Source organism: Salmo trutta, chromosome 12, assembly GCF_901001165.1.
Source record: "Salmo trutta chromosome 12, fSalTru1.1, whole genome shotgun sequence".
Lineage (NCBI taxonomy): Eukaryota > Metazoa > Chordata > Actinopteri > Salmoniformes > Salmonidae > Salmo > Salmo trutta.
The window spans coordinates 76,044,408-76,071,592 of record NC_042968.1 but is presented as its reverse complement, the minus strand read 5'-3'; the positions used below and the strand labels follow the sequence as shown (position 1 = coordinate 76,071,592).

Here is a 27,185-nt window from a genome sequence, read left to right as displayed (position 1 = left end):
CTGGCTGAATCATCACATCACACTCACAGCATGTTTCCCTTCCCTTAATGTTTATTTGTTGCTGCGTCAGGCTGGCTCTGTGCCAGGTCTATCCCTAAGGTTGGTCAACTTCTGTTTAGTGCATCATAAGATCAACACCATAGAGAGATTTGCTGAAACATAGCAATGTGTTAATTACCACCAAGGGGCGGTTTCCCAGACACAGATTAAGAACTCCTGGACTAAAAAGCCCTTTCAAGATTCTCCTTGACCATGCATTTTAATCCAGGACTAGGCTTAATCTCAGACTGGAAAACCAAACCTTAAGGTATTTGACAAACTGATGACATATAAATGACAGTTTTACTTACCTATCAGGGTGGGGATCCTGATCTCATAAAATAATATGAATACCTTTTATATAATCTTTAAAACCAAGATATTGTAGGTTTCCACTAACAACCAGGGTTGGAAATGGAGGGGAACCTGGGGGAAATGGGTTCCCCCTGGGAGATCGTTTTGGACATGCAGAAATGTGCATTTTTAAATTTCTCTATCATTTTGGCATGCCCTGAACTCAAGGATTTTACATTGGAGGGTTCCCATAGTGATTCCCCCCCCCCCTTTTCACCCCTGATAATATGCATATGTTTTTATAATCTTTGAAACCAAGATACTGTATATTTCCACCAACAACAGTCATGCATCTACCCTGAGTGCCAGTCTGTTTAATGTGCTATCATGCCAACTCCTTGTTGTCATGCCAATGACAGCAATGGAGTTGGCAAGAGCTCAAACAGATCTGGGACCAGGCTATCCTGCACCCAGTTCAAGAAGTGGAAATATAATGTGTCTTATTTTCTTCCAATGACAGTACACAACTGGTTCTTCTTAACATTCATATGGAAAAGTCTGTTTATTTGACACCTGTAGACTTTGTTTATTTATATGAAAAGGTGTTACTAATTCACCTGATGCGTTGATATCACATGTATCAAATGGAATCCTTCAAATCAAAAAGTGGGTTAGATAGAGATCAATCCAAATGCACAACCAAACTTCACAACCAAAATAAACTGGAATATGTGACGTTTGTCAGTCCAGCTTACCTTTGCAAGGTCCACTAGTGAGTTTGCTTGGTCATTCAGCTTGCGTTGCTCCATTTTAACACTTCTCAATCTGAACAGAAGACCATCCAGAACCCAATAAATGTATCTATTTGGTAAAGATGGGTTTAACAGATCTGTGCACACAGAAGGCATACACATAGAGAGCACCCACTCCTAGGACATGCACAGGATGTGTGTAGAAAATGCAGGAATTGGTTTAAGACAGTTTGATTGGTTGAGCTGCATGCAAGTGAAGACCAGAGTATAGAAGCTGCCAGAGAGGAGAATGTCTATTACTGCAGTAAATCTTCAGCCCCTGAACTCTACAACAAAGTAACATACAAGGGCTCAACTAGGGAGATAAAATCGCTTGCAATGGGATTTTGCTGAAATATAGGATTAATAAAGCAGTGTATATAAACTATAATAATAAAAGCTTAATCCAAACACTTGGAGGTTTCTCCATTTTATTCTAGTGAATGATTTAATCCCTAAAAAGCTGCAGATAGTTCAAGTGACTTTGCTTTTCAATTTTGAGAATCAAAACTAAGTCAATCTGAGCAATTCCACCTGAAGTGCCATGATAGCCAAACTCTATAAAAGGGGATATTAATTCATTTTCAATTAAAAGTAGTTGAAAAACAAATACAGCATTTGTAAAATATAATTAAATGATAAAAAAAATAAGATTATAATACTGAGCTTTATGCAGTATACCAGCGCATATCTTTGGACTGTGTGAGTGTGTTATTGATAAAAGAGAAAATCCATCTGGTATATTATGTAAAATCACCTTAGTTACTGAGTACTGACAGTGATGTGCTGAATTGTTACATAGTGGGAAACTCATCCAGCTGGCATGAAGCTTTTCTGTGTTGGTGATGCAGACTGGTTAAAAAAATAAAAAGATACCCCTCTTCAAGAGCCAGAGTGAAATTAGTAACTTTCTTTAATCCATACAGCTGTCTTAAATAATTCACATTTCCTGTTTAATTAGGGTACTAAAGAAAGTGATTTTCACCCACACTCACTGGCACGTCAAACAGCAAATGTGCAGTACTCAGGACCACACTCGATCTTTCAAGATAACAGGAGAGCTTTTTTTCCTGCAACCACCCGTGCTGCATGCTAAATCAGAATGATCAACACACAGTGCGAGCTGGAGGTAGGACTGTAACATAGCCCTTGTGGTCAGCTTTCTCTTTCAGATAAAACCCAATGCTCTCAGACTAGCTGATGAGATAGGCTTTTGAGTTAGCGGGTCTAATTGGACTGTGTGAATTTGATGGTGTACAGCACAGTAGATCAAGGGGAAGAATATGAGGGGTCTGTAGTGACTGCTAGATTAATCTATTCTCATGCAATGGTGCATCATTGTTAGTCATTCCAGTTCACAGGCAAAGATGTGTGGAGCTAGATGACAGGTTAAACCAACTACAAGAGCCACTGAAGGATCCTACAGGCAAAAGACAATGCCTCAGCAGCTAGTGACGGGGTAGCCGTATGGTCCAGAAGAAGCACATTCTTAAACAAGTAGCCAATGTTATTGCAAAAACAGCACTTTTATTGTTCAAGTAATCTGGCAAATTGAAAATAAAAAATGTACTAAAGTGTGAAAGACATCAGCATTAAAACGTTTGTGCAGCTGAGATGTTAGACTTGTCAGAATTCTCAATTTCATGGTTGGATGACCAAAAGCTGTCAAATGGTGTTGATGAACAAGGCAGGCAGGAAGCTGGGGTCAGAATATAAAAGCATCCTGCCCCCTCATACTCAATATTCTATGTCCTTCTGTGATTCAATGCTCCTGTGCGGTCCTGAATTTTCAATAGTTTCTTATTTACTTTGCTATTCATCAGGGGGAAAACGGCTATGCTAAGCTTTTCAATACCCCTTTGAATTCTTTAGAGGAAGAATCTGCTGTTCAAACAATAACAAAGTGTGACCCCTCCACTGTTTCAAAAGCTGAGGGATGGGGTTGGAGAAATGTAACCACTCTAATTCATAGACAGCGCTATGGATTCAAGGACTGACCATCCATGATATCAAAATTATAGTTTTGAGGCTATACAGAGTTGGCTTTAATTACATTGTTTGTAAACAATGTTGGGTCGTTCTACCTCAAAGCACAAGAAAGAGGATTTCCACATCCACCAACTCACCAACTTGTTCTGAAATAATTTCTGTAGTTAGTAACAGATACGATTAGCATTCCTGAAAGATTGTCTTGTTGAAATATAATTTAATCTCTTAAAAAAGCTAATTATTTTCATCCCAATTGGCCATTCAATAACTATAGTACCCAACATTTGGACCAACATTTGCAACTTCAATTACTAATTTCTCTGAAAAGGGGACAAAAACATGGATAAAAGGGTGTGGTGGGATAGCAGGAACCACAGCATCTAGTGGTCAAATCCCTATACTTTCATACTACTTTATGTGAAATGATGCAAGTGACTTTAATAACTAATTTCTCTGAACAGAGGAGAAAAACATGACCAGATTCACAATGAATACATTACATAGTATGGAGAAGCAATACTCCATGCTGCAGCATGATACTACTTGTCAATCATAGAAAACTGATACTGTACACTGGTCATTGGAGTGGGATTGGTGTGGGGGGGTCAATGGGTGGCTTTTGGCATTTTGGGGGGATTCCTCATGTCTTACTCATTGGTAGAAGTTAGGTCCAAATCGGATGTTGCGTACTATTATTATTGAAAATGCTATTTTTTTTTATTTAACCTTTATTTAACAAGGCAAGTCAGTTAAGAACAAATTCTTATTTACAATGACGGCCTACTCCGGCCAAACCTAGAGGACGCTGGGCCAATTGTGCGCCGCCCTATGGCACTCCCAATCACGTCCGGATGTGATACAGCCTGGATTCGATGCAGTGCCTTAGACCGCTTCGCCACTCTGAATCCTATACATTAAATGGCCAATTTGGGTGCAATCAATTTGTTTAATTGCTCTGCAATCAAATAAAATGTAAACAAAATAATGTTTCAGGAATGCTAATCTGACCTCGTTCTAACTACAGAAACGACTTCAAGAACAATCTGAGATGGTGGGTATCATGGCTTGCTGAAATGACATGGAGCAAATCTGTAGTAAAACAAGCTTATATTTTGGGTTCTAATGGGGTACGACAGTTAACTTATTAATGCCTCATGGGATTAGTTGATGTTCTTCAAGAATCAATGGGAATATTTTATTCATTTAAAAGTAAAAAAAATGGATGTAGCAATCACAGATGGCCCCTTTAAGGCAATATCAACTGTGCTGCACCATATATTTTTTTGCGGTTGCTATCTTTGTCTTGACCTGTTTACCTCGCTGTAGGAAGACTGATGCTAATTAGTCTTCAGTGTAATGGGCAGGCCGTTCTGCTGCCTGACTCTGCCCTGCCCTGCCTGTCTTACTACTGGGATTTGTGCTGAGGAGGAGAGTGAGTCTCACACTGTGTCAGTTACAGCACAGAGTCTCTAAAGCAGGAGGAGATCTTGGAGGCTTACCCCGACCTTTGCCTCTAAGGTTGTGTCCCTGTTTCACACCCCCACTGAGTCACCAAGCTAACGGACACATGCTGCTTCCTGTCCCGCTTCCTCCTGTACCACAACCTTCCTCCCTGCCTCCATCTTTTCCTCCTGTACCACAGCCTTCCTCCCTGCCTCCATCTCTTCCTCCTGTACCCCAACCTTCCTCCATCTCTTCCTCCTGTACCCCAACATTCCTCCATCTCTTACACCTGTACCCCAACCTTCCTCCCTGCCTCCATCTCTTCCTCCTGTACCCCAACCTTCCTCCCTGCCTCCATCTCTTCCTCCTGTACCCCAACCTTCCTCCCTGCCTCCATCTCTTCCTCCTGTACCCCAACCTTCCTCCCTGCCTCCAACTCTTCCTCCTGTACCCCAACCTTCCTCCCTGCCTCCATCTCTTCCTCCTGTACCCCAACCTTCCTCTCTGCCTCCATCTCTTCCTCCTGTACCCCAACCTTCCTCCCTGCCTCCATCTCTTCCTCCTGTACCCCAACCTTCCTCCCTGCCTCCATCTCTTCCTCCTGTACCCCAACCTTCCTCCCTGCCTCTAAGAGTGCAAGGGTGATGCCATTATAAAGAGGACGAACTGTGTGCCTGCGAAAAAATCCTCTCATCTTCTCCAACATATTGGAAGACATCTGGTTGTGTACATGCATCATGCTAGTTGTCGGCAAATGCATCACACCACTAAGGGTGTTACGAGCCATTACGCTAGACTAATGAGTGTGGATAGCTCAGTGCAGCTATGCATGTCAGATGCGTCTTCCTAAAATCGGTGAATTCTGCTGGTAGTCATAATGGCCACTGTCTTTATTGCTACCAGTCATCCAAGAGAAAAATGGAGGAAATGCAAATGTTACAGGCGTCACAATGGTTTCACAAGCCGAAAGATGACCCCTAGCCCTGGTTAATGTAGCTAAGGCAGATTGATGGGGGAGTAAGCATTAACCTGGAAAGATATGTTCTATTCTGTAGTTATTACAGCAAGCTTCTCATCTCCTCAAGCACCAGTGGTCATCCTTCGGTTCATGAAAGCACAGATTATTAGAGTTTAATCAGTGGATTTCTGATTAAAGATCAAATTCTCATCACATTCATGCAACAATGGAAAGAAAAACACCTTCCACCACTGATAATTGAAATTCATCAAGGGAAAGTTACATGGGAACATTAGCAGTGTATGTGTCTTCTCATTAATGAGATGCACAGGGAAGGGGTTGGCATTGATGCTGAATTGGCAGATGTGTAATGCTTTGACAGATTAAAAAGTAGGGCAGAATTGATCGAGAGGTCTTTGCTTTCTCTAAAGAGACCATGCTGGGTTTCTGTAGGCTAGTGCATCATATTCACTTATTTTGGCCTTATCATCATGCTGTTCAGCTAATGATCTAAAAGAGAAATTAAAATCTTGACAACGGTGTTGGAACTGGCTATATAAATTGAAATATAGCGTTACAGACAGATGTACATTATGTGACATTATCTAATCAGTCATTGCTGGATGGGAAATCAAAATATGTAGCTGTGGTATGAATTTCACTTATCAAATGAGGGAGTGAAATTTTTAGTCACATCATTGAGTCAAAAAGACAAGCTCTCATTTGCATGCACACACCATATCTGTAGCTATATGTTAGGTGAAGACTTACTTTCGAGCTCTATTGCATTGTGTCGACACAAACAGGAAAAAAAGGAAACATAAAAGAGACAAAATAATTATTACAACATCAGATAAATGTGTCCAGATGGAAGGATCAGTCTCCTTCTCAGGCCTGGGTACTACAACCCCAATCCCACTGCTGCCATTTTAAATAACAACAGCACATAAAAATCATAACACTAACATCAACTTAATACCATCATCACTATCACCATCAGCAACACCTCATAGCTATGCCTCACCTCAGGCCATCACAGATGGAATCATCGGGTTTATTTTCCTGTCACATTATTCTGGTCCGGCCCCTGGTAGCTACTCCCTGAGGTCCTGTCCTAATCCTCCCCTCCAGCCGGCCAAGCTTATCAGGCATGCAGTACTGTATGTAAGACCAGCCTCACTGAGAGAACCAATGACCAGACAGGCAGCCGTGGCAGGCTGACAAGTTCTCTAGCTAACATTTACCTAGGTTTTCCCCAGGATCACACCATTTGAAAAAGCCTCACTTCAGAAGAACAAAGTGACCTCCTCCCTCAGATCTGTCCCCTACATTGGTGGAGGATCTTACAGGGTGATTGATCCAGCTCAGGCATAGGAACTATTCTTACTTTTTCCACCGCAATTGCCTCAAGACAGGTCACTGACCCCTCTCCAGCCCTCCACTTGAGGGATGAGCGTGCTCCCAGGGAGACCCTGTATGTGGCCACTGACTTATCCCAACACACGGTGTGAGTACATCCACCCAGGCAACCCACGCTTGGAGCTGAACCCTGCAGCTGAGGCCACAGGCATCACTTGACTTAACACACACCAGGAGGTGCTCTCTGAACCCCAACTTCTCTGCTAAGACCCACTCCCTCTTCATACGGCTTACTGAGCCTGTACAAAAGGGGAGATGGACATGCCCTTGAACAAAGTAGTGGAAGTGGTGTTTTACAGCTGAATCTGGTCCTGTGCAGATTCTGCCTAAACTCTGAGGGTTTCCTATTATTTGCTCGTCCTAGAGAAGAGGAGGTCGACATGATATGCTGTCATTACCACAAATAGCCCGAGGACATACTAACCCTGCCCAAGCAACTATGACAGAAGCCTATAAAACAGCCACATTTTGGATGGGGGTTGCAGAAGCCACTACTCCCTTTCAAGAATCAAATATTTGAATGTCGTCATTGTATACGATGCATATAAAAAATAATCATGAGCAAATTAAAAGCTGCACACAGGAGACCACATAGTTCAGTTAACACAGATAAAACATACAACACAGAAAAATATATCAAAACAAAGAACAGTTTCACTATAGCATATGAATATAATCTGACCCTAATCATAATAATAATTTCAACCAAAGCTGATCTCAAAAAGAAGAAATATCTCATTGAGTTTCATATGATAGTCAGTCTCTTAGTTAAAAGGTGGGAAATACAGTGGCAGAAGTAGGCTTAGGTTTGTCAAAAGAGAGAACATTAACATCAATAGGGTTTTGGAGATAGAGAGCAGAGACTGTCTAAGAGCCTACCTGACAGGTAACTGACTGATCATACAGGACTAAAGGAACCACACGGATGTGTAGGCCCAGAGATCAGCATGACATCTGACTCCGATCTTAGATACACAACAGTCATGTTGACATGCAATAGAACTGGCAGGTCCTTACATCATGGTGATGCAGGATGAGATAGGGGGTGGGCAGAGAGACGTTTTCCTGTCATCACTGAGAAGGCAGGAGAATGAAGATGGTCCCAAGAGTTTAGTTTAGGTTGTGGTTAAAATGGTTTAGAGTTGTTTTGAAGATATTGGATTGCACAACCAGTAATTAAATGCAGATAAGTTATCTGCAATTGAGAAAGAGCTCCCAGTCCTCTTACATTCTTCTGATCTAATAAGTAAATTTCTTTCAATAAAAAGATTGAATGACTACTTTGCAATTCCAACCACAATTTTAGCTAGTAACACCACCATGACACCACTATATTATAATATAGAATTTAACAGTTAGTATCAGAATTCTCTTACTACCAAGTCAACTTGGATGTTAAATAATTGACCTATGAGGGTTGGTTTCTAGACATTCTTGTGAATACTAATATAGCTAGCATGACTGCTACTATAATTCATTCCTTCTCAAGAGCTGTTAGGGCACTACTGACATGTTTTGGGACTAAATACTTCCCGACTCCATTCCAACTTATCAACATTACAAAACAATGGAGTGAAATGAGAAACAACAACAGAAAAAAGGTCAACATTCCACATTGTAAATACAGATTTGGGCTACAGGTGTCAAACAATTCAGATCTCAGGTTTGTATTATTATCTATGATACTGTATGTAAGACAAAGTATGGGACTGCAGATACCAGTGTGTAATAAGTATTTACCACACTGCCAGCAGCGTTTCAGGCAGGGTACCTACTGATGAATGGCTTGGAGGAATTTCCTCTGGTGCTTCCTGACTCTGGCGTGGTCCATCTTCCTGACCAGTTTGGTGTTCTTGTAGATGAGCCACGTCTCCCTCAGTACATTTGCAGCTGTGTTTTTCACCTGGCACACAAAGAGCATGGTTAGAAACACTGTTCACGGTAAACAAAATACTACTCATGTAATGGAAAACATACTGTACTCATGTTCAACCATGCTTGGTCTTCCTGAAATAGAACACAATGGAGAAACGGGACAGCTGAGATTATTCTTTCAAATGTTTACACTTAAAACGACATGCAAGTGAAGTATTTACTTACTCTTTTTGTCAGCTGGGTGTCCATCATAAAATTATGAACATGTTTTTCAGCTTTGGTTAACTCCAGTTTCTTTGCAACCACAGCCACCACCAAGGCTGTGCAGCCAGCTCCCTGGCAGGAACAACAAACAGACTGTTACATGTTGCCTGTATTTAGTCAGTTCCATTTCTTTTTTTACCTTATTGGAATAATAGGAAATGATGCAATAAACAAAAAGGAAATCACAGATTCTGACATCCTCTGAATATGAATGTATCCGCACTGCCACCCCACCACAGATTTAAAAAATAAATATTGGCAGGTTTAAAAAAGTCATACGACACATAAGGGCTGGATTTAAAGATATAACCTCATCAGCAGCACTGCAAAAGAGAGCGCAGCTGTGGCATGAGAATGTAATGTCATTTCTGCAGTAGGGCTCACCATAATACCAGTGAGGAGACAGACTCCTTTTCCACAGTAAGTGTTGGGGACCATGTCCCCATATCCAATGGTTAGAAAAGTGATTGAGATCAACCACATGGCTCCTAGAAAGTTGCTGGTTATGTCCATGTTGTCATGGTATCTGAAATGGAAGGTTCCAGATAAGTGTCAGACTGGAGTCAGCTTGCCAAATACTTAAACGTCTTATACATTATAGAAGCATCTGTGCCTAATTTATGTGCAATATAAATAAGGTGTAAACAGATTCTCATATCTTCTAACAAGACCTAAACTATAGGCCATGATTGTCTATCCCTTGACATTTCCATGCAGAGAATCAGAATTAAAAGCAAAATGGTGGTATTGCTGGGAATGTGTGGAGGGAGCACTACATCTGGATGGAAGCCTAAAGTATGACGCATAACGAGTTAACGCCTGTTTCCCCAGCAAACCATGAAGCCTTATTTATGGTTCATGCAGTGTTTTGTGCAGCATAGCGTGACTGTGATAGGGCAGCGGGTCCAGACCTCTCGCAGGCCCTCACGGTCCACGCAGCGATGATCCACAACGAGATGGTAAAGACCAGCAACACGGTGCCAGGGCAGATGGTCATCAGGGTCTTCATGACGAAGCGTGTGTTGAAGTTGATCTTGTTGAGCGCCCCGATGCTGCGGGACGAGGCGTCTGTGAAGAGCTTGCTGTGGAGCAGCATGACGCGGGCGATGAGATACAGCCGCAAGAACATGGGGATGGACAGGATGATGTCCACGTCCGCGTCCGTCTTGGACGGTGTGTAGGAGAAGGCCAGGCGCGCTGTCCAGGTGAAGGTGTAGTTCCCTGGGATGGGGTGGATGGCGCACACCAGGATCTCCAGGCAGATGAAGAAGATGCGCTCGTAGGTCATGGCTATCCTCCAGTCATCTGCTGCATTGTCCACCATGAATAACTGAATAACAACATGGATGGAGGGGGAGAGGGAAGCTGACAGAGGTTACTGAACAAGCTCTGGTTAGATGCAGCCTTTCATTTTAATCATGGTGGCATCAGACTAAATTGATCAAAACCATAAACTTTACTACCACACTCAGTCTTTGGAAATTCAATAACTCAAGTTTATGTCATGGCTGATTGGCATTCAGTGATTCCAATTATTAACTGTCAGCGTTCGCTACACTCTTCACAACATCTGTCACAGAAGTCTATGGGACCTCCTGCATGTGGCTATCATTTCCGATTCCAACGCATTAGACTGATGAGAACATCTGCCACCTCCCACATTAGTATAGGTCTTGTATTGCCTGGCCACAGAGCAGAAGATAGGCCACTCTACTGGGGGCTTCGATGTGGACGGATTTCAACACATTTACATTACATTTAAGTCATTTAGCAGACGCTCTTATCCAGAGCGACTTACAAATTGGTGCATTCACCTTATGATATCCAACACCTTTAATGATTCTCCTCTATCCCAACTCTTACACACTCACTCATGCATGCTGTACCCCCTCTCCATCTCATCCTTTCCCACTTTTCTCCTCTTACACACCCTTCCTCTCTCTCACTCCAATCTAAAGCTCTCCACCATGCTAGATTACGGAGATGTAATTTATAGATCGGCAGGTAAGGGTGCTCTCGAGCGGCTAGATGTTCTTTACCATTCGGCCATCAGATTTGCCACCAATGCTCCTTATAGGACACATCACTGCACTCTATACTCCTCTGTAAACTGTTCATTTCTGTATACCCGTCACAAGACCCACTGGTTGATGCTTATTTATAAAACCCTCTTTGGCCTCACTCCCCCCTATCTGAGATACCTACTGCAGCCCTCATCCTCCACATACAACACCCGTTCTGCCAGTCACATTCTGTTAAAGGTCCCCAAAGCACACACATCCCTGGGTCGCTCCTCTTTTCAGTTTGCTGCAGCTAGCGACTGGAACGAGCTGCAAAAACACTTAAACTGGACAGTTTTATCTCCATCTCTTCATTCAAAGACTTAATCATGGATGCGCTTACTGACAGTTGTGGCTGCCCTGTGTGATGTATTGTTGTCTCTACCTTCTTGCCCTTTGTGCTGTTGTCTGTGCCCAATAATGTTTGTACCATGGTTTGTGCTGCTACCATGTTGTGCTGCTGCCATGTTGTGTTGCTACCATGCTATGTTGTTGTGTTAGGTCTCTCTTTATGTAGTGTTGTCTCTCTTGTCATGATGTGTGTTTTGTCCTATATTTTAATCCCAGAATTTGTTCTTAACTGACGTGCCTAGTTAAATAAATAAAAATAATTTTCAAAAAACAGTCCCAAGATTCAATGCTTCCATCTACCCTGAACTAATGACCTTATTGCCCCATACCAGCAGATCCACCTACCCCTCGGTGTCATTCGTGTTTGTGATCTAGATAAACTACTACTACCCTCTGTCTCTGGGTATGGCGTTCCCTTCTTCCCCTCATCCTTTTAAATACTTCTCTGCAGATGGACTAAATGCAATGGAGCCTCTCTACTGTTCTTCTCTACAGTTGTCAAATTATTCCCCTCTCTGACACGCAATGCCGATCGTCAAAATATGCACTCAGCCGCTCCCTCCCTGCACTCAATCACCTTGATCTTTGGGTTGTGTATGGGGCCGTCACAACTGGCGGGAGATATTTCACAAAACGTTGCCGTCAGCAAATTTCAGAGAGCTTTCTTTCACTAGCGTATATCCATCGTGACTATATGCCATTCAATATAAAGGAAAATACAACAAATGACAAACCACATTTTAACTGAAGCCATCATATGATGCTTTGTGATTAAATGAATGGTGCTGCGTAGAGACATCTGGCCCTCCGGTGTGTGGGGAATAACATTATGCAAATATGTTTTTGATCTTTGTTCTGACTTTTCAAACAGTGTTTTCTTCCTGGTTCTGTTTGAGTATCTGTAATTGGTCCTGTAAAGGATGTGCTTCCCATGGCTCCTCTCTATGCAACACATTAGTGATCTGAACCACTAAATAAGAATTAAAGAACATTCTAAATTCAGGATGAATTAATATCAAACAAAAACAGAAGAAGTCTGAAATCCATCACGTCAGCCAAATGTGTTAGCAGATCAGTCAAAAACATCACAATGTTTAATAATTCAGATTTCCCGATGAACACAAAAACTTGGGAGATAAATAAGTGAAGTCGCACATTATGACTTGACATCCTGCCAATTACACCCCATTTAGTATAACTCCAGGATCCTTGATGGTGGAAAAAAGTACTGTCCCATTCCTGGAAGCGTAAATGGGATCAATGCGATGTATTTAGAGATAATAAATACATGACAAAATCTTGAATCATTCAACTATCTATCTATCTATCTATCTATCTATCTATCTATCTATCTATCTATCTATCTATCTATCTATCTATCTATCTATCTATCTATCTATCTATCTATCTATCTATCTATCTATCTATCTATATATATATATATATATATATATATATATATATATATATATATATATATTTCCCACTGCCAAAGAAAGCTTTTATTCCACATCTTTAGCTCAAGGACACCCTGAAAATAACAAATGTACACCTCCAGGAATTTGCGCTATAGTTCCACCCACACCAGACACACACACGCGTGTGCACTGCACATACTACAGCCCTCCAATCCCACAGGCACACTGACACTACAGCCACCTACACCACATTGCCACACAAAGAACATTCCACTTGAACATCCGGGCAAATTTCACACTCTCATTAAAGCTAACCTGCAGGCCAAACGCTTCCCACAGACAGCTACCCACCGACAGCTACAGGAAATTCCAAGCGGTTACGTGTACAAAACACTCCCACGCAACATCTCTACCCAATTCATTCATCAAAGCAACACATTTAAAGGTTCCCCCACAACGATCATTTTAAAGCACACAACTAAAGAGCCTTTTGCCCATACGTAACAACATCTAGCTCCTTGAGAGCGCTGACATCGGTCAGACTCTGAGGCTGAGGGACGCTGTAACACTAACCAGGTTCTCTGTTGGTACAGCCCTGCTTGTTAAGCCGTTCCAAGGGAATGTCATTTAGACATGGAAACGCAAGCTGTTACTCCACTGTGTTGTGACAGACGCTATCTTACTCACAGACCTAAGCCATCAAAACAGCTCAAACACAATATCGTCTGCACACAGCACAAAAAGCTCTCATTTTAATAAATAATAATGGCAACAACTTCATGTGACAAAAGTGTTTTGAAAGTTTGTTGCTTTAAAACAATGTAATTAAACATTTAAAACTCGGTTACGTAAGGAAAGCCTACTTGGTTGGTAAAAGCAATTATGGTAATGGAGGACCTGAAATACAATACTTGAGCTCTTTACCTCTCAGCATTAAATATTCCATGCCAGTAGCAGAAGCACTAGTTATGGGGGGGGGGGGGGGGGGGGGGGGGTGTAACTTACATCTGCAGCTGATAACCTGGAATTATGTATGTGGCATAAGGGACAGCAGTCATGTCTCTTTCTACAGTATATCATATGCACATAATTGATAACTTGTCCAGGTTATATCCTGCTAGAATAAACTAGATTGAAGGGGTTTATGGCTTACGAAGTTTAAAAGACCCTCAATGCTACAACAATAGTCTGTCCTATGATCCATGGCCCAATAAAGAGCATACCAGAGAAGGGCCAGAGGAATAGAAAAAGCCCCGTTGATGAGCCAAACAAACTCTCAGGTCACTCAGCTCAAATCCTGCAGGGCTAAGAGTCATTCCACCCACATGGACCAGTGGACCACACACACACACACACACACACACACACACACACACACACACATTGTATAACAGAGAGAAAGAGCGGTGTCGCTACACATGGTGTTCTACAAGCCGAGCCCATGCAATGTACAATGGTGGTTGGAAACAGAGAGCCAGAGTGACTGATTCTAACCAAGGCCAATCACTCTTTAAATACAGCCTCCTGCCATGGTCCAGTGGCTGCTCTCAGACGGATGACTTGTCATCTGATGGATACAAATAGTGTTTAATCATTAAGGGAGCGTTCCTCTGCTCATCATGGGAACGTTTCACCCGTGCCGGCCGCGGTGAGCCTGTGCCACTGTGCTGACATTTTTGCCCAGACGACACCATTAAGGAGACCCTGAGGTCATCCCATTCCTCAGTCAGTCTTCTTTCCTATAGAAGTGGTGTAATTTGCGGGTTGGAATACAATGCACATTGGTATCCTATTTCTCCCAAACCTTCAGTACAGGTCTTCCAACATACAGTATGTCAGGTAGACATAATGTATTCAGTATATAACTTACACTTTGTTGTATTGCATATTTGAAATATTTACCTGTACCTTACCACCCCACTAAATGTAATAGTAAAAGGTTGCTATAAAGGGATAAAGCGATTGTTTACAGATTAATTTTAGACATTTTATTTGGATACCAAATTAACAAAATAGTAAAAACATGCTTTTTAACCAGATTTTCAAAACCTTTAAATTGGAAGTTAGAGAAATCTAATCTCTATTGTTCTCTGTAAAATGTTCAATGTTGATTGTATGAATCTGAAACTTGTTAATTCATTGAATGACTTATGCAACTCATTAATTATGTTGTTAGATGTTTAAATTAACACTTTACCTATCTTTATTTGGGCAAAATAACAGGCGTCTCAGTATCAAGTGTCAATCATTGAGATAAATAGGGGTATCTAGCCATTGAGGGCTTCCACCATTTAAAAGTAGTCAACTGGGTGGGGATTCCTAGGGGTTGGAAGTGATCAATGATCAGAGAGCATTGTCTTCTACAAAGTAGGTTGCCTGTGGTCAGAGAGGAAGAGGCAAAGTGAGAGGTTTTACTCCTCCCATAATTTTGTATGGAGGTCAATGAGGGTCAAATTTGGTTAACAAAAAATATAATTACTTATTTGCTACGTGATGCTTATCTGATTTAATATACGTTTTGAAATGGTTAGGTTGTTACGAATGCAATGATATAAGTGGATGCATGTGGCATTTCGGCAATTTATGCAAAAATTACTTTATTTCAGACTTGTGCCTGTTATCAGAGTCCTAGAGATTGGTAGAGGACTCATCATGGATATATAACAAGTGTTAGCATAGACAATGCCATTGAGAGCTTACACCATTTTAAAGTAGTCAACTCGGTGGGGATTCCTATGAAGAGAAATCAGCCAATGAAGAATAAGAAAATGTAATACTTTAAAATAGGGGCTGGAACCAGTTTAGGGAACAGAACCGAAAACCAGAAAATAACTACATTTTTAGAGGAACAGAATCAGAACCACGAACGAAAGTTATATATACTCTTCCGGAACAGAACCATTATTTTAAAAGCATGGGAACTGGTTAATAACGTTACTTTATGTCCCAGGCATTTTTTTCCAGTCCCACAAAAAATGCAACAAAGTGCCAAGGCAAAGCCCTCACTCTGTCACGCAGAAACGTATTCTTGTGTCTGCCTACCTGCCAGCTGAAAATCTTTGCCTGTGTGTGTAGGCAACCCACCCCTCCCCTCCAAAGCATAGTCTAGTAGCGTACTGATGTTACAAGCGTGATTCAGAAATTAGGGGGAAAGATTTTTTATTAGACAAGAATGGATTAACCTTTCAATGCTAGTTAAGGATACTATAAACACCACATTTCATATTGGATTTATTAGCTACTAAAAGGTAAGACATGCTTTTATTTTAATTCTGGTGCCGCTCTGCATACACAAGCTTATTAGCTAGCTAAACTCAGCAAAAAAAGAAACGGCCCTTTTTCAGGACCCTGTCTTTCAAAGATAATTCTTAAACATCCAAATAACTTCACAGATCTTCATTGTAAAGAGTTTAAACGCTGTTTCCCATGCTTGTTCAATGAACCATAAACAATTAATGAACATGCACCTGTGGAACGGTCATTAAGACACTAACAGCTTAGACGGTTGGCAATTAAGGTCACAGTTATGAAAACCTTGGACACTGAAGAGGCCTTTCTACTGACTCTGAAAAACACCAAAAGAAAGATGCCCAGGGTCCCTGCTCATCTGCGTGAATCTGCAGATGTGGCCAGGGCAATAAATTGCAATGTCCGTACTGTGAGACGCCTAAGACAGAGCTACAGAGGGACAGGACGGACAGCTGATCATCCTCACAGTGGCAGACCACGTGTAACAACACCTGCACAGGATCGGTACATCCGAACATCACACCTGCGGGACAGGTACAGGATGGCAACAACAACTACCCGAGTTACATCAGGAACGCACAATCCCTCCATCAGTGCTCAAACTGTCTGCAATAGACGAAGAGAGGCAGGACTGAGGGCTTGTAGGCCTGTTGTAACGCAGGTCCTCACCAGACATCACTGGCAACAATGTCGCCTATGGGCACAAACCCACCGTCGCTGGACCAGACAGGACTAGCAAAAATTGCTCTTCATTGACGAGTCACGGTTTTGTCTCACTAGGGGTGATGGTCGGATTCGCGTTTATCTTCGAAGGAATGAGTGTTACACTGAGGCCTGTACCTTGGAGCGGGATCGATTTGGAGGTGGAATCAAAATTATTGGTTTATATAATTCCTTTCTGTTCCTTTGTAAACCAAGGAGTAAGTTCATATCCAGGAGCCAAGATTTATACCAGGACATTGGTCCCAAGATCCAGGCCCAGTGAGTTGAGACCATAACAAGTTAAAGACTGAATTTATGTGGTCTTGAGTGGTCTCAAGATCAAGACCACTAGATAGAGTCCATGGGCCCTTTCTTCAATTGTAAGAAACTCAAGTAGAGTAAAGTAGGGCACAGTACAGTAGTTTACAGTACAGTACAGTATGAGTACAATAAATTAGAGCACAATGTAGTGGAGCACACTACACTACCGTACAGTAGGTTACAGTATAGTACAGTACAGTAGAGTAGGTTACAGTATAGTACAGTACAGTAGGTTACAGTATAGTACAGTACAGTAGAGTAGGTTACAGTATAGTAAAGCACAATAGAGTAGGTTACAGTATAGTAAAGCACAGTACAGTAGAGTAGGTTACAGTATAGTAAAGCACAGTACAGTAGAGTAGGTTACAGTATAGTAAAGCACAGTAGAGTAGGTTACAGTATAGTAAAGCACAGTACAGTAGAGTAGGTTACAGTATAGTAAAGCACAGTACAGTAGAGTAGGTTACAGTATAGTAAAGCACAGTACAGTAGAGTAGAGTAGGTTACAGTATAGTAAAGCACAGTAGAGTAGGTTACAGTATAGTAAAGCACAGTACAGTAGGTTACAGTATAGTACAGTACAGTAGAATAGGTTACAGTATAGTACAGTAGGTTACAGTATAGTGCAGTACAGTAGAGTAGGTTACAGTATAGTAAAGCACAGAATACTGTAGAGTAGGTTACAGTATAGTAAAGCACAGTACAGTAGGTTACAGTATAGTAAAGCACAGTACAGTAGGTTACAGTATAGTAAAGCACAGTAGAGTAGGTTACAGTATAGTAAAGCACAGTACAGTAGGTTACAGTATAGTAAAGTACAGTACAGTAGAGAAGGTTACAGTATAGTAAAGCACAGTACAGTATAGTAAAGCACAGTACATTAGAGTAGGTTACAGTAGAGTAAAGCACAGTAGAGTAGGTTACAGTATAGTAAAGCACAGTAGAGTAGGTTACAGTATAGTAAAGCACAGTACAGTAGAGAAGGTTACAGTATAGTAAAGCACAGTACAGTATAGTAAAGCACAGTACAGTAGAGTAGGTTAGAGTATAGTAAAGCACAGTACAGTAGAGTAGGTTACAGTATAGTAAAGCACAGAATACCGTAGTAGGGTACAGTAGAGTACAGTATAGCACACTACAGTAGAATACCGTAGAGTAGGGTGCAGTACAGTATAGCACACTACAGTACAGTAGGTTACAGTATAGTAAAGCACAGAATACCGTAGAGTAGGGTACAGTAGAGTACAGTACAGTATAGCACACTACAGTACAGTAGAATACCGTAGGGTACAGTACAGTATAGCACATTATAGATGTCAATATGTTTTGGCCAAATAGATGTCAATGTTTGAGCTGTTGGATGGTTGGAGCCCCACTGCTGGCGATGGTGATCTTTAATTTGGACAGATGTACAGTGCATTCGGAAAGTATTCAGACCCCTTGACTTTTTCTACATTTTGTTACGTTACAGCTTTATTCTAAAATTGATTAAATTCTTTTTTTGTCATCAATCTACACACAATCCCTCAATGACAAAGCAAAAACTGTTTTTTATAAATTATCAAATATAAAACAAATACCTTACTTACATAAATATTCAGACCCTTTGCTATGAGACTCGAAATTGAGCTCAGGTGCATTCTGTTTTTATTGATCATCCCTGAAATGCTTCTACAACTTGATTGGAGTCCACCTGTGGTAAATTCAATTGATTGGACATGATTCGGAAAGGCACACACCTGTCTATAAGGTTCCACAGTTAACAGTGCATGTCAGCGCAAAAACCAAGCCATGTGGTCGAAAGAATTGTTGTAGAGCTCTGAGACAGGATTGTGTCGAGGCACAGATCTGGGGAAGGGTACCAAAAAATGCCTGCAGCATTGAAAGTCCCCAAGAACACAGTGGCCACAGTTTGGAACCACCAAGACTCTTCCTAGCGCTGGCCACCCGGCCAATCTGAGCAATCGGGGGAAAAGGGCCTTGGTCAGGGAGGTGAGCAAGAACCAGATGGTCACTAGCAGAGCTCCAGACTTCCTCTGTGGAGATGGGAGGATCTTCCAGAAGGACAACCATCTCTGCAGCACTCTACCAATCAGGTCTTTATGGTAGAGTGGCCAGACAGAAGCCACTCCTCAGTAAAAGGCACATGGCAGCCCGCTTGGAGTTTTCCAAAAGGCAACTAGGACTCTCAGACCATGAGAAACAAGATTGAACTCTTTGGCCTGAATGCCAAGCATCACATCTGGAGGAAACTTGGCACCATCCCTACGGTGAAGCATGGTAGTGGCAGCATCATGCTGTGGGGATGTTTTTCAGCGGCAGGGACTGGGAGACTAGTCAGGATTGAGGGAAAGATGAACAGAGCAAAGTCCAGAGAGATCCTTGATGAAAACCTGCTCCAGAGCGCTCAGGACCTCAGACTGGGTCGAAGGTTCACCTTCCAACAGGACAACAACCCTAAGCACACAGCCAAGACAACGCTGGAGTGGCTTCAGGACAAGTCTCAATGTACTTGAGTGTCCCAGCCAGAGCCCAGACTTCAACCCGATCGAACATCTCTGGAGAGACCTGAAAATAGCTGTGCAGCGACGCTCCCCATCCAACCTGACAGAGCTTAAGAGGATCTGCAGAGAAGAATGGGAGAAACTACCCAAATACAGGTGTGCCAAGCTTGTAGCGCCATACTCAAGTAGACTTGAGGCTGTAATCGCTGCCAAAGGTGCTTCAACAAATTACTGAGTAAAGGGTCTGAATACTTATGTAAATGTGTGTTTTTTTTAATACATTTGCAAAAAAATGGGTATTGTGTGTAGATTGTTGAGGAAATAAAAATGCTTAAATCAATTTTAGAATAAGGCTGTAACGTAACAAAATGTGGAAAAAGTCCAGGGGTCTCAATACTTTCCGAATGCAGTGTACATACCAGCAAATATATTTGAGTCCTAAAATCATACATTACATATTTTTTGATGTACAGTTGAAGTCGGAAGTTACATAACCTTAGGTTGGAGTCATTAAAACTTGTTTTTCAACCACTCCACAAATTTCTTGTTAACAAACTATAGTTTTGGCAAGTTGGTTAGGACATCTACTTTATGCATGGCACAAGTAATTTTTCCAACAACAGTTTACAGACAGATTACTTCATTGTATCACAATTCCAGTGGGTCAGAAGTTTACATACACTAAGTTGACTGTGCTTTTAAACAGCTTGGAAAATTCCAGAAAATGATGTCATTGCTTTAGAAGCTTCTGATAGGCTAATTGACATCATTTGAGTCAATTGGAGGTGTACCTGTGGATGTAGTTCAAGGCCTACCTTCAAACTCAGTGCCTCTTTGCTTGACATCATGGGAAAATCAAAAGAAATCTGCCACAAATTATAGACCTCCAGAAGTCTGGTTCATCCTTGGGAGCAATTTTCAAAAGCCTGAAGGAACTACGTTCATCTGTACAAACAATAGTAAGCAAGTATAAACACCATGGGACCACGCAGCCGTCATACCGCTCAGGAAGGAGACGTGTTCTGTCTCCTAGAGATGACGTACTTTGGTGCGAAAAGTTCAAATCAATCCCAGAACAACAGCAAAGGACCTTGTGAAGATGCTGGAGGAAACAGGTGCAAAAGTATCTATATTCACAGTAAAACGAGTCCTATATCGACATAACCTGAAAGGCCGCTCAGCAAGGAAGAAGCCACTGCTCCAAAACCGCCATAAAAAAAGCCAGACTACGGTTTGCAACTGCACATGGGGACAAAGATCGTACTTTTTGGAGAAATGTCCTCTGGTCTGATGAAACAAAAATAGAACTGTTTGGCCATAATGACCATCGTTATGTTTGGAGGAAAAAGGGGGACGCTTGCAAGCCGAAGAACACCATCCCAACCGTGAAGCATGGGGATGGCAGCATCATGTTGTGGGGGTGCTTTGCTGCAGGAGGGACTGGTGCACTTCACAAAATAGATGGCATCATGAGGATGGAAAATTATGTGGATATATTGATGCATCATCTCAAGACATCAGTTGGGAAGTTATAGCTTGGTCGCAAATGGGTCTTCCAAATGGACAATGACCCCAAGCATACTTTCAAAGTTGTGGCAAAATGGCTTAAGGACAACAAAGTCAAGGTATTGGAGTGGCCATCACAAAACCCTGACCTCAATTTTTTCCTATAGAACGTTTGTGGGCAGAACTGAAAAAGCGTGTGCGAGCAAGGAGGCCTACAAACCTGATTCGGAATGGGCCAAAATTCACCCAACTTATTGTGGGAAGCTTGTGGAAGGCTACCCGAAATGTTTGACCCAAGTTAAACAATTTAAAGGCAATGCTACCAAATACTAATTGAGTGTATGTAAACTTCTGACCCACTGGGAATGTGATGAAAGAAATAAAAGCTGAAATAAATCACTCTCTACTATTATTCTGACATTCCACATTCTTAAAATAAAGTGGTGATCCTGACTGACCTAAGAAAGGGAATTTTTACTAGGATTAAATGTCAGGAATTGTGAAAACTGAGTTTAAATGTATTTGGCTAAGGTGTATGTAAACTTCAGACTTCAACTGTATTAGATATTTGGTAGTGACACCTCTTAAAAATACGTTCCGCTAGCGGAACGTCTGCTCCAATATCCAATGATGGGCGGAGCGCGAAATACAAACTCCTCTAAAATCCGAAAACTTCCATTTTTCAAACATATGACTATTTTACAGCTATTTAAAGACAAGACTCTCCTTTATCTAACCACACTGTCCGATTTCAAAAAGGCTTTACAGCGAAAGCAAAACATTAGATTATGTCAGCAGAGTACCCAGCCAGAAATAATCAGACACCCATTTTTCAAGCTAGCATATCATGTCACATAAACCCAAACCATAGCTAAATGCAGCACTAACCTTTTATGATCTTCATCAGATGACACACCTAGGACATTATGTTATACAATACATGCATGTCTGTTCAATCAAGTTCATATTTATATCAAAAACCAGCTTTTTACATTAGCATGTGACGTTCAGAACTAGCATTCCCACCGAACACTTCCGGTGATTTTACTAAATTACTCACGATAAACGTTCACAAAAAGCATAACAATTATTTTAAGAATTATAGATACAGAACTCCTCTATGCACTCGATATGTCCGATTTTAAAATAGCTTTTCGGATGAAGCACATTTTGCAATAATCTAAGTACATAGCCCAGCCATCAAGGGCTAGCTATTTAGACACCCAACCAGTTTAGCCTTCACCAAAATCACATTTCCTATAAGAAAAATGTTCTTACCTTGCTTGTTCTTTGTCAGAATGCAGTCCCAGGACTTCTACTTCAATAACAAATGTAGGTTTGGTCCCAAATAATCCATCCTTATGTTCCATCAAGACGTTTTGTTTGTGCGTTCTAGACACTATCCCAACGCTAAATCTCGGCCACGAGCATGACGCAGAATGTGACAAAAAATTTCTAAATATTCCATTACCGTACTTCGAAGCATGTCAACCGCTGTTTAAAACCAATTTTTATGCAATTTATCTCGTAGAAAAGCGATAATATTCCGACCGGGAATCTGTCTGTCTGTATACTGAGGGAAAAACCGAAAGCCGGGGGCGGGGCGGGTCGCGAGCGTAAGGCTTAGTCCACTGAGTGACCACTTAGCTTTTGCTCTCCTTTGTTTCAGCCAGGGCTTTGAATTACGTCATTCCTGTTTTTCCCGGGCTCTGAGACTTCATTGGAGACGTGGGAAGTGTCACGTAACAGCAGAGATCCTTAGTTTTTGGGAGAGATGTCAAACAAAGAAAATAAAAGGTCTGACAGGGTACTTCCTGAACAGAAGCATCTCAGGTTTTTGCCTGCCATAGGAGTTCTGTTATACTCACAGACACCATTCAAACAGTTTCAGAAACTGTGGAGTGTTTTCTCTCCAAAGCTAATAATTATATGCATATTCTAGTTTCTGGGCAGGACTAATAATCAGATTAAATCGGGTACGTTTTTTATCCAGCCGTGAAAATACTGCCCCCTAGCCATAAGAGGTTAATTAAGATTCATCCAATTTGCTCATTTATTTTCTAAAAATGTTTGCAGACCGACTACTCACCATTTGGCCATAGTGGAGAGGGTTGCAATCCCAGCTCCTGGTGATATTTGTAGTGTTGTGGCTTAAGGCACATTCATTCTACTGTCTTTTAAAGTGTGTGCTTCGGTAGTGACATCAAAAGTGGGGACAGCATTTTTCAGAGATTTAAAAAAATAAACAAAACGAATAATTAGATCAGTATCTTTCAGTGTAATAATAGATCAACTCAAGAGGTTCTATTGAAATAAGTGTTAAAAAAATCACTGATTGCTTTATTTTCAAACATGAAGTTTAGGAGTCACGGATTGGGACAGCCACCTCTCAATAGAAATAGGTGTATCAACACTGACTTTGAACTAATTAATTTAACAATATGTTTGTTATTGCCTTGGATAGAACTAGAACATATGATGGTGTAAATAAATGTCCTAAGTTTGGACACTTAACTGTTTTTTAAATTGTTTTTTGGGGGTGGGGGGGGACAGCAATATACACCACTTACATTGATTCACCCATATACTGTATAATAATAATAATAATAATTAGGTGGGAGCTTATATTTGTCCTATTTCACACATGTACAACTGTGTATTATTTGTAAGTCGCTCTGGATAAGAGCGTCTGCTAAATGACTTAAATGTAAATGTAAATGTATTATTACACACGTGTGAATTGGAAATGTGTTTTTTGCATATCCCAACTCCCCCCCCCCGAGACACCCTCAGAGAGTGAGGTCATGGCCAGGGTCAGCCATTATCAACAGTGACCCTGGAGCAATTAGGGTTAAGTGCCTTGCTCAAGGGCAAATCAACGAGCAACCTTTCGATTAATGACGCAACGCTCTAACTGCTAGGCTACCTGCCACTCCTATAGGAGTTCAAGCAGCTTGGGTTGGTTACTGGTTTCAGAATTCTCAATATAACTAATGGAGTCCAGCTCAATATTTAATCTATGTAATGTGGAGATAGGAACATATATCTTGTAACTGAGACAAACAAATCGCTCAATCTCATTAGGGAATTAGGTTGAGAGGTTCAGCCCAATAAGAAATGAATGCAATGGTTTATTTATGATATCAAAGTGAGGCACTAAGAGGCCACTTTGCTGAGTAAATCTCAAGCTGTAGGTTACATTTTCTTTACATCTGAAATCAAGTGATTACTTGATAACATAGTTTCTCTAAGTGTAGCATTCAATTGAAATTCAAAAATATGCACCACTATATGAAAAGAGAATATCATAAGTAAATCTCTCTTTGTTTGGATTGCTTTAGCTGGAGACATGTTTCTCATATAAATGATATAACATCTATGTTTCTGATCAAATATAGTGCATGGGGTAGCAAACATGATCAACCTGTTCAGACAGAGAGACAGAGTACAGTTGAAGTCGGAAGTTTACATACACTTAGGTCGGAGTGATTAAAACTAATTTTTCAACCACTCCACAAATTTCTTGTTAACAAACTATAGTTTTGGCAAGTCGGTTAGGACATCTACTTTGTGCATGACACAAGTCATTTTTCCAACAATTGTTTACAGACAGATTATTTCACTTATAATTCACAATAGTACGCAAGTATAAACACCATGGGACCACGCAGCCGTCATACCGCTCAGGAAGGAGACGTGTTCTGTCTCCTAGAGATGAATGTACTTTGGTGCGAAAAGTGCAAATTAATCCCAGAACAACAGCAAAAGGACCTTGTGAAGATGCTGGAGGAAACAGGTACAAAAGTATCTATATCCACAGTAAAACGAGTCCTATATCGACAACCTGAAAGGCCGCTCAGCAAGGAAGAAGCCACTTCTCCAAAACCGCCATAAAAACAGCCAGACTACGGTTTGAAACTGCACATGGAGACAAAGATCGTACTTTTTGGAGAAATGTCCTCGTCGGATTAAACAAAAATAGAACTGTTTGGCCATAATGACCATCGTTATGTTTGGAGGAAAAAGGGGGAGGCTTGCAAGCCGAAAAACACCATCCCAACCGTGAAGCACAGGGGTGGCAGCATCATGTTGTGGGGGTGCTTTGCTGCAGGAGGGACTGGTGCACTTCACAAAATAGATGGCATCATGAGGATGGGAAATTATGTGGATATATTGAAGCAACATCTCAAGACATCAGTCAGGAAGCTAAAGCTTGGTCGCAAATGGGTCTTCCAAATGGACAATGACCCCAAGCATACTTCCAAAGTCGTGGCAAAATGGCTTAAGGACAACAAAGTCAAGGTATTGGAGTGGCCCTGACCTCAATCATATAGAAATTTTGTGGGCAGAACTGACAAAGCTTGTGTGAGCAAGGAGGCCTACAAACCTGACTCAGTTACAACAGCTCTGTCAGGAGGAATGGGCCAAAATTCATCCAACTTATTGTGGGAAGCTTGTGGAAGGCTACCCGAAACGTTTGACCCAAGTTAAACAATTTAAAGGCAATGCTACCAAATACTAATTGAGTGTATGTAAACGTCTGACCCACTGGGAATGTGATCAAAGAAATAAAAGCTGAAATAAATAATTCTCTGTGCTATTATTCTGACATTTCACATTCTTAAAATAAAGTGGTAATCCTAACTGACCTAAGAGAGGGAATTTTTACTAGAATTAAATGTCAGGAATTGTGAAAAACTGATTTTAAGTGTATTTGACTAAGGTGTATGTAAACTTCCGACTTCAACTGTATCTGTGCCCTTGAAAGCCTGTTTGTTCAGTGAAAGCTTTGAGGTCACCAGCCAGCAATGGCTATCTGACTCCAGTCTGACGACTCAGGTTGAGGACAGATTTCACTGTGAGAAACGCATAGCATCTCCTGCAGTAACACAATGGTGTCTCTAATACAAACACAGGACACACACACACACTAAGCTAGGCAAGGCTGACTTTAGTCACGACAGAATGACAGCTGGGACTCAACCTATTATTATGACAACCAATTGAAGGAAGGGTAGATTTCTGTGATTACATAAAATTGTACATGGACACTATATTGGCCTTTACATAAAAGCCTCTTGGCAAATAAACATTAACTCAAGGAGAAACCAAAGTCACATATCAAAGTGTCCCTCACAGTCCTTTTAAAGTAATCATCATCTTAGAGAGGGCAAACGTCATGCTTAGAGCATTTCTCTTGGTAATATGAATCCTTAATAGTGACAGTGACAAATCTAAATCAGAGTACAAACCCAGCTTCCAAGCTTTCAAGCTGAGCTAAGTTCACACACCACCCTAGACGGCTGCCTGCCACCAGAGGAAACAAAGGACACAATTATTATAGATTACTAGCTGTCACCAAACGACATGACGTCTGTATCATACCTTGAACAGATTGTATTACCTGAAATAGCATATCCTACAACATTTCTGGGGATGGCTTCTAATGGTATAGAGAAGTCTGGAGGGTCTCTGAACCTTGAGACATCACACTGAGAAGACGGAGAGAAATCTTTTTAATGTACCATGTCACCAATCCTTGCCATCATGTACAAGGTGTGTCCCCTAAGCCTGCCTGTGACAGTCTGTGTCCAAGAGATATCCTCTGACTGACCTTGGGACATTTCAGACACTGAAAACAAAAGGGGTGTCCCTGTACTGTCAAAGCAGCCCAGAAAGGTGTGGAAGTCAACTCTTTCCAGCTTATACAGTTGGGACAAGTAGATGACTTTCAAGAAGCTAGTGTAGAGTGTGGGCACCTCTCTTCAGTCTGAACTATACATCTATATTTGACAGGCATCTGTGAGTACAGATGGATACGCATGCATAATCTATCTCACTGAGGATGGAAAATAGCCCATACAAAGTGCAGGATAGGGTGCAAGCTCTGCGCTAGAGCGATATACCAATACTACCACTACTGATACAGCTGCAAGCAGCAATAAAAGAGCCATTGAGTGGGGCCACAACCTGGGTGACTAAGGATAGTGTTGAGTAATACT

At 41.3% G+C, this 27,185-nt stretch overlaps 1 protein-coding gene across 2 annotated transcripts in view; it reads right to left on the bottom strand.

Annotated features, from left to right (window-relative positions):
• The window catches only part of LOC115204174 (small conductance calcium-activated potassium channel protein 2-like), a 37,924-nt gene that overhangs the window by 4,218 nt on the left and 6,521 nt on the right, over positions 1-27,185 (bottom strand). Inside the window, exons 3-8 of one of the 2 annotated variants that reach the window (XM_029769546.1) lie at positions 9,984-10,402; positions 9,457-9,598; positions 9,034-9,144; positions 8,709-8,836; positions 6,286-6,294; positions 1,089-1,158 (exon numbers count right to left, since the gene is read on the bottom strand). In XM_029769546.1, the coding sequence (XP_029625406.1) occupies positions 1,089-1,158; positions 6,286-6,294; positions 8,709-8,836; positions 9,034-9,144; positions 9,457-9,598; positions 9,984-10,402 (879 nt within the window). The remainder of the gene's footprint in view (positions 1-1,088; positions 1,159-6,285; positions 6,295-8,708; positions 8,837-9,033; positions 9,145-9,456; positions 9,599-9,983; positions 10,403-27,185) is intronic. The other variant, XM_029769547.1, reaches the window with a different exon arrangement.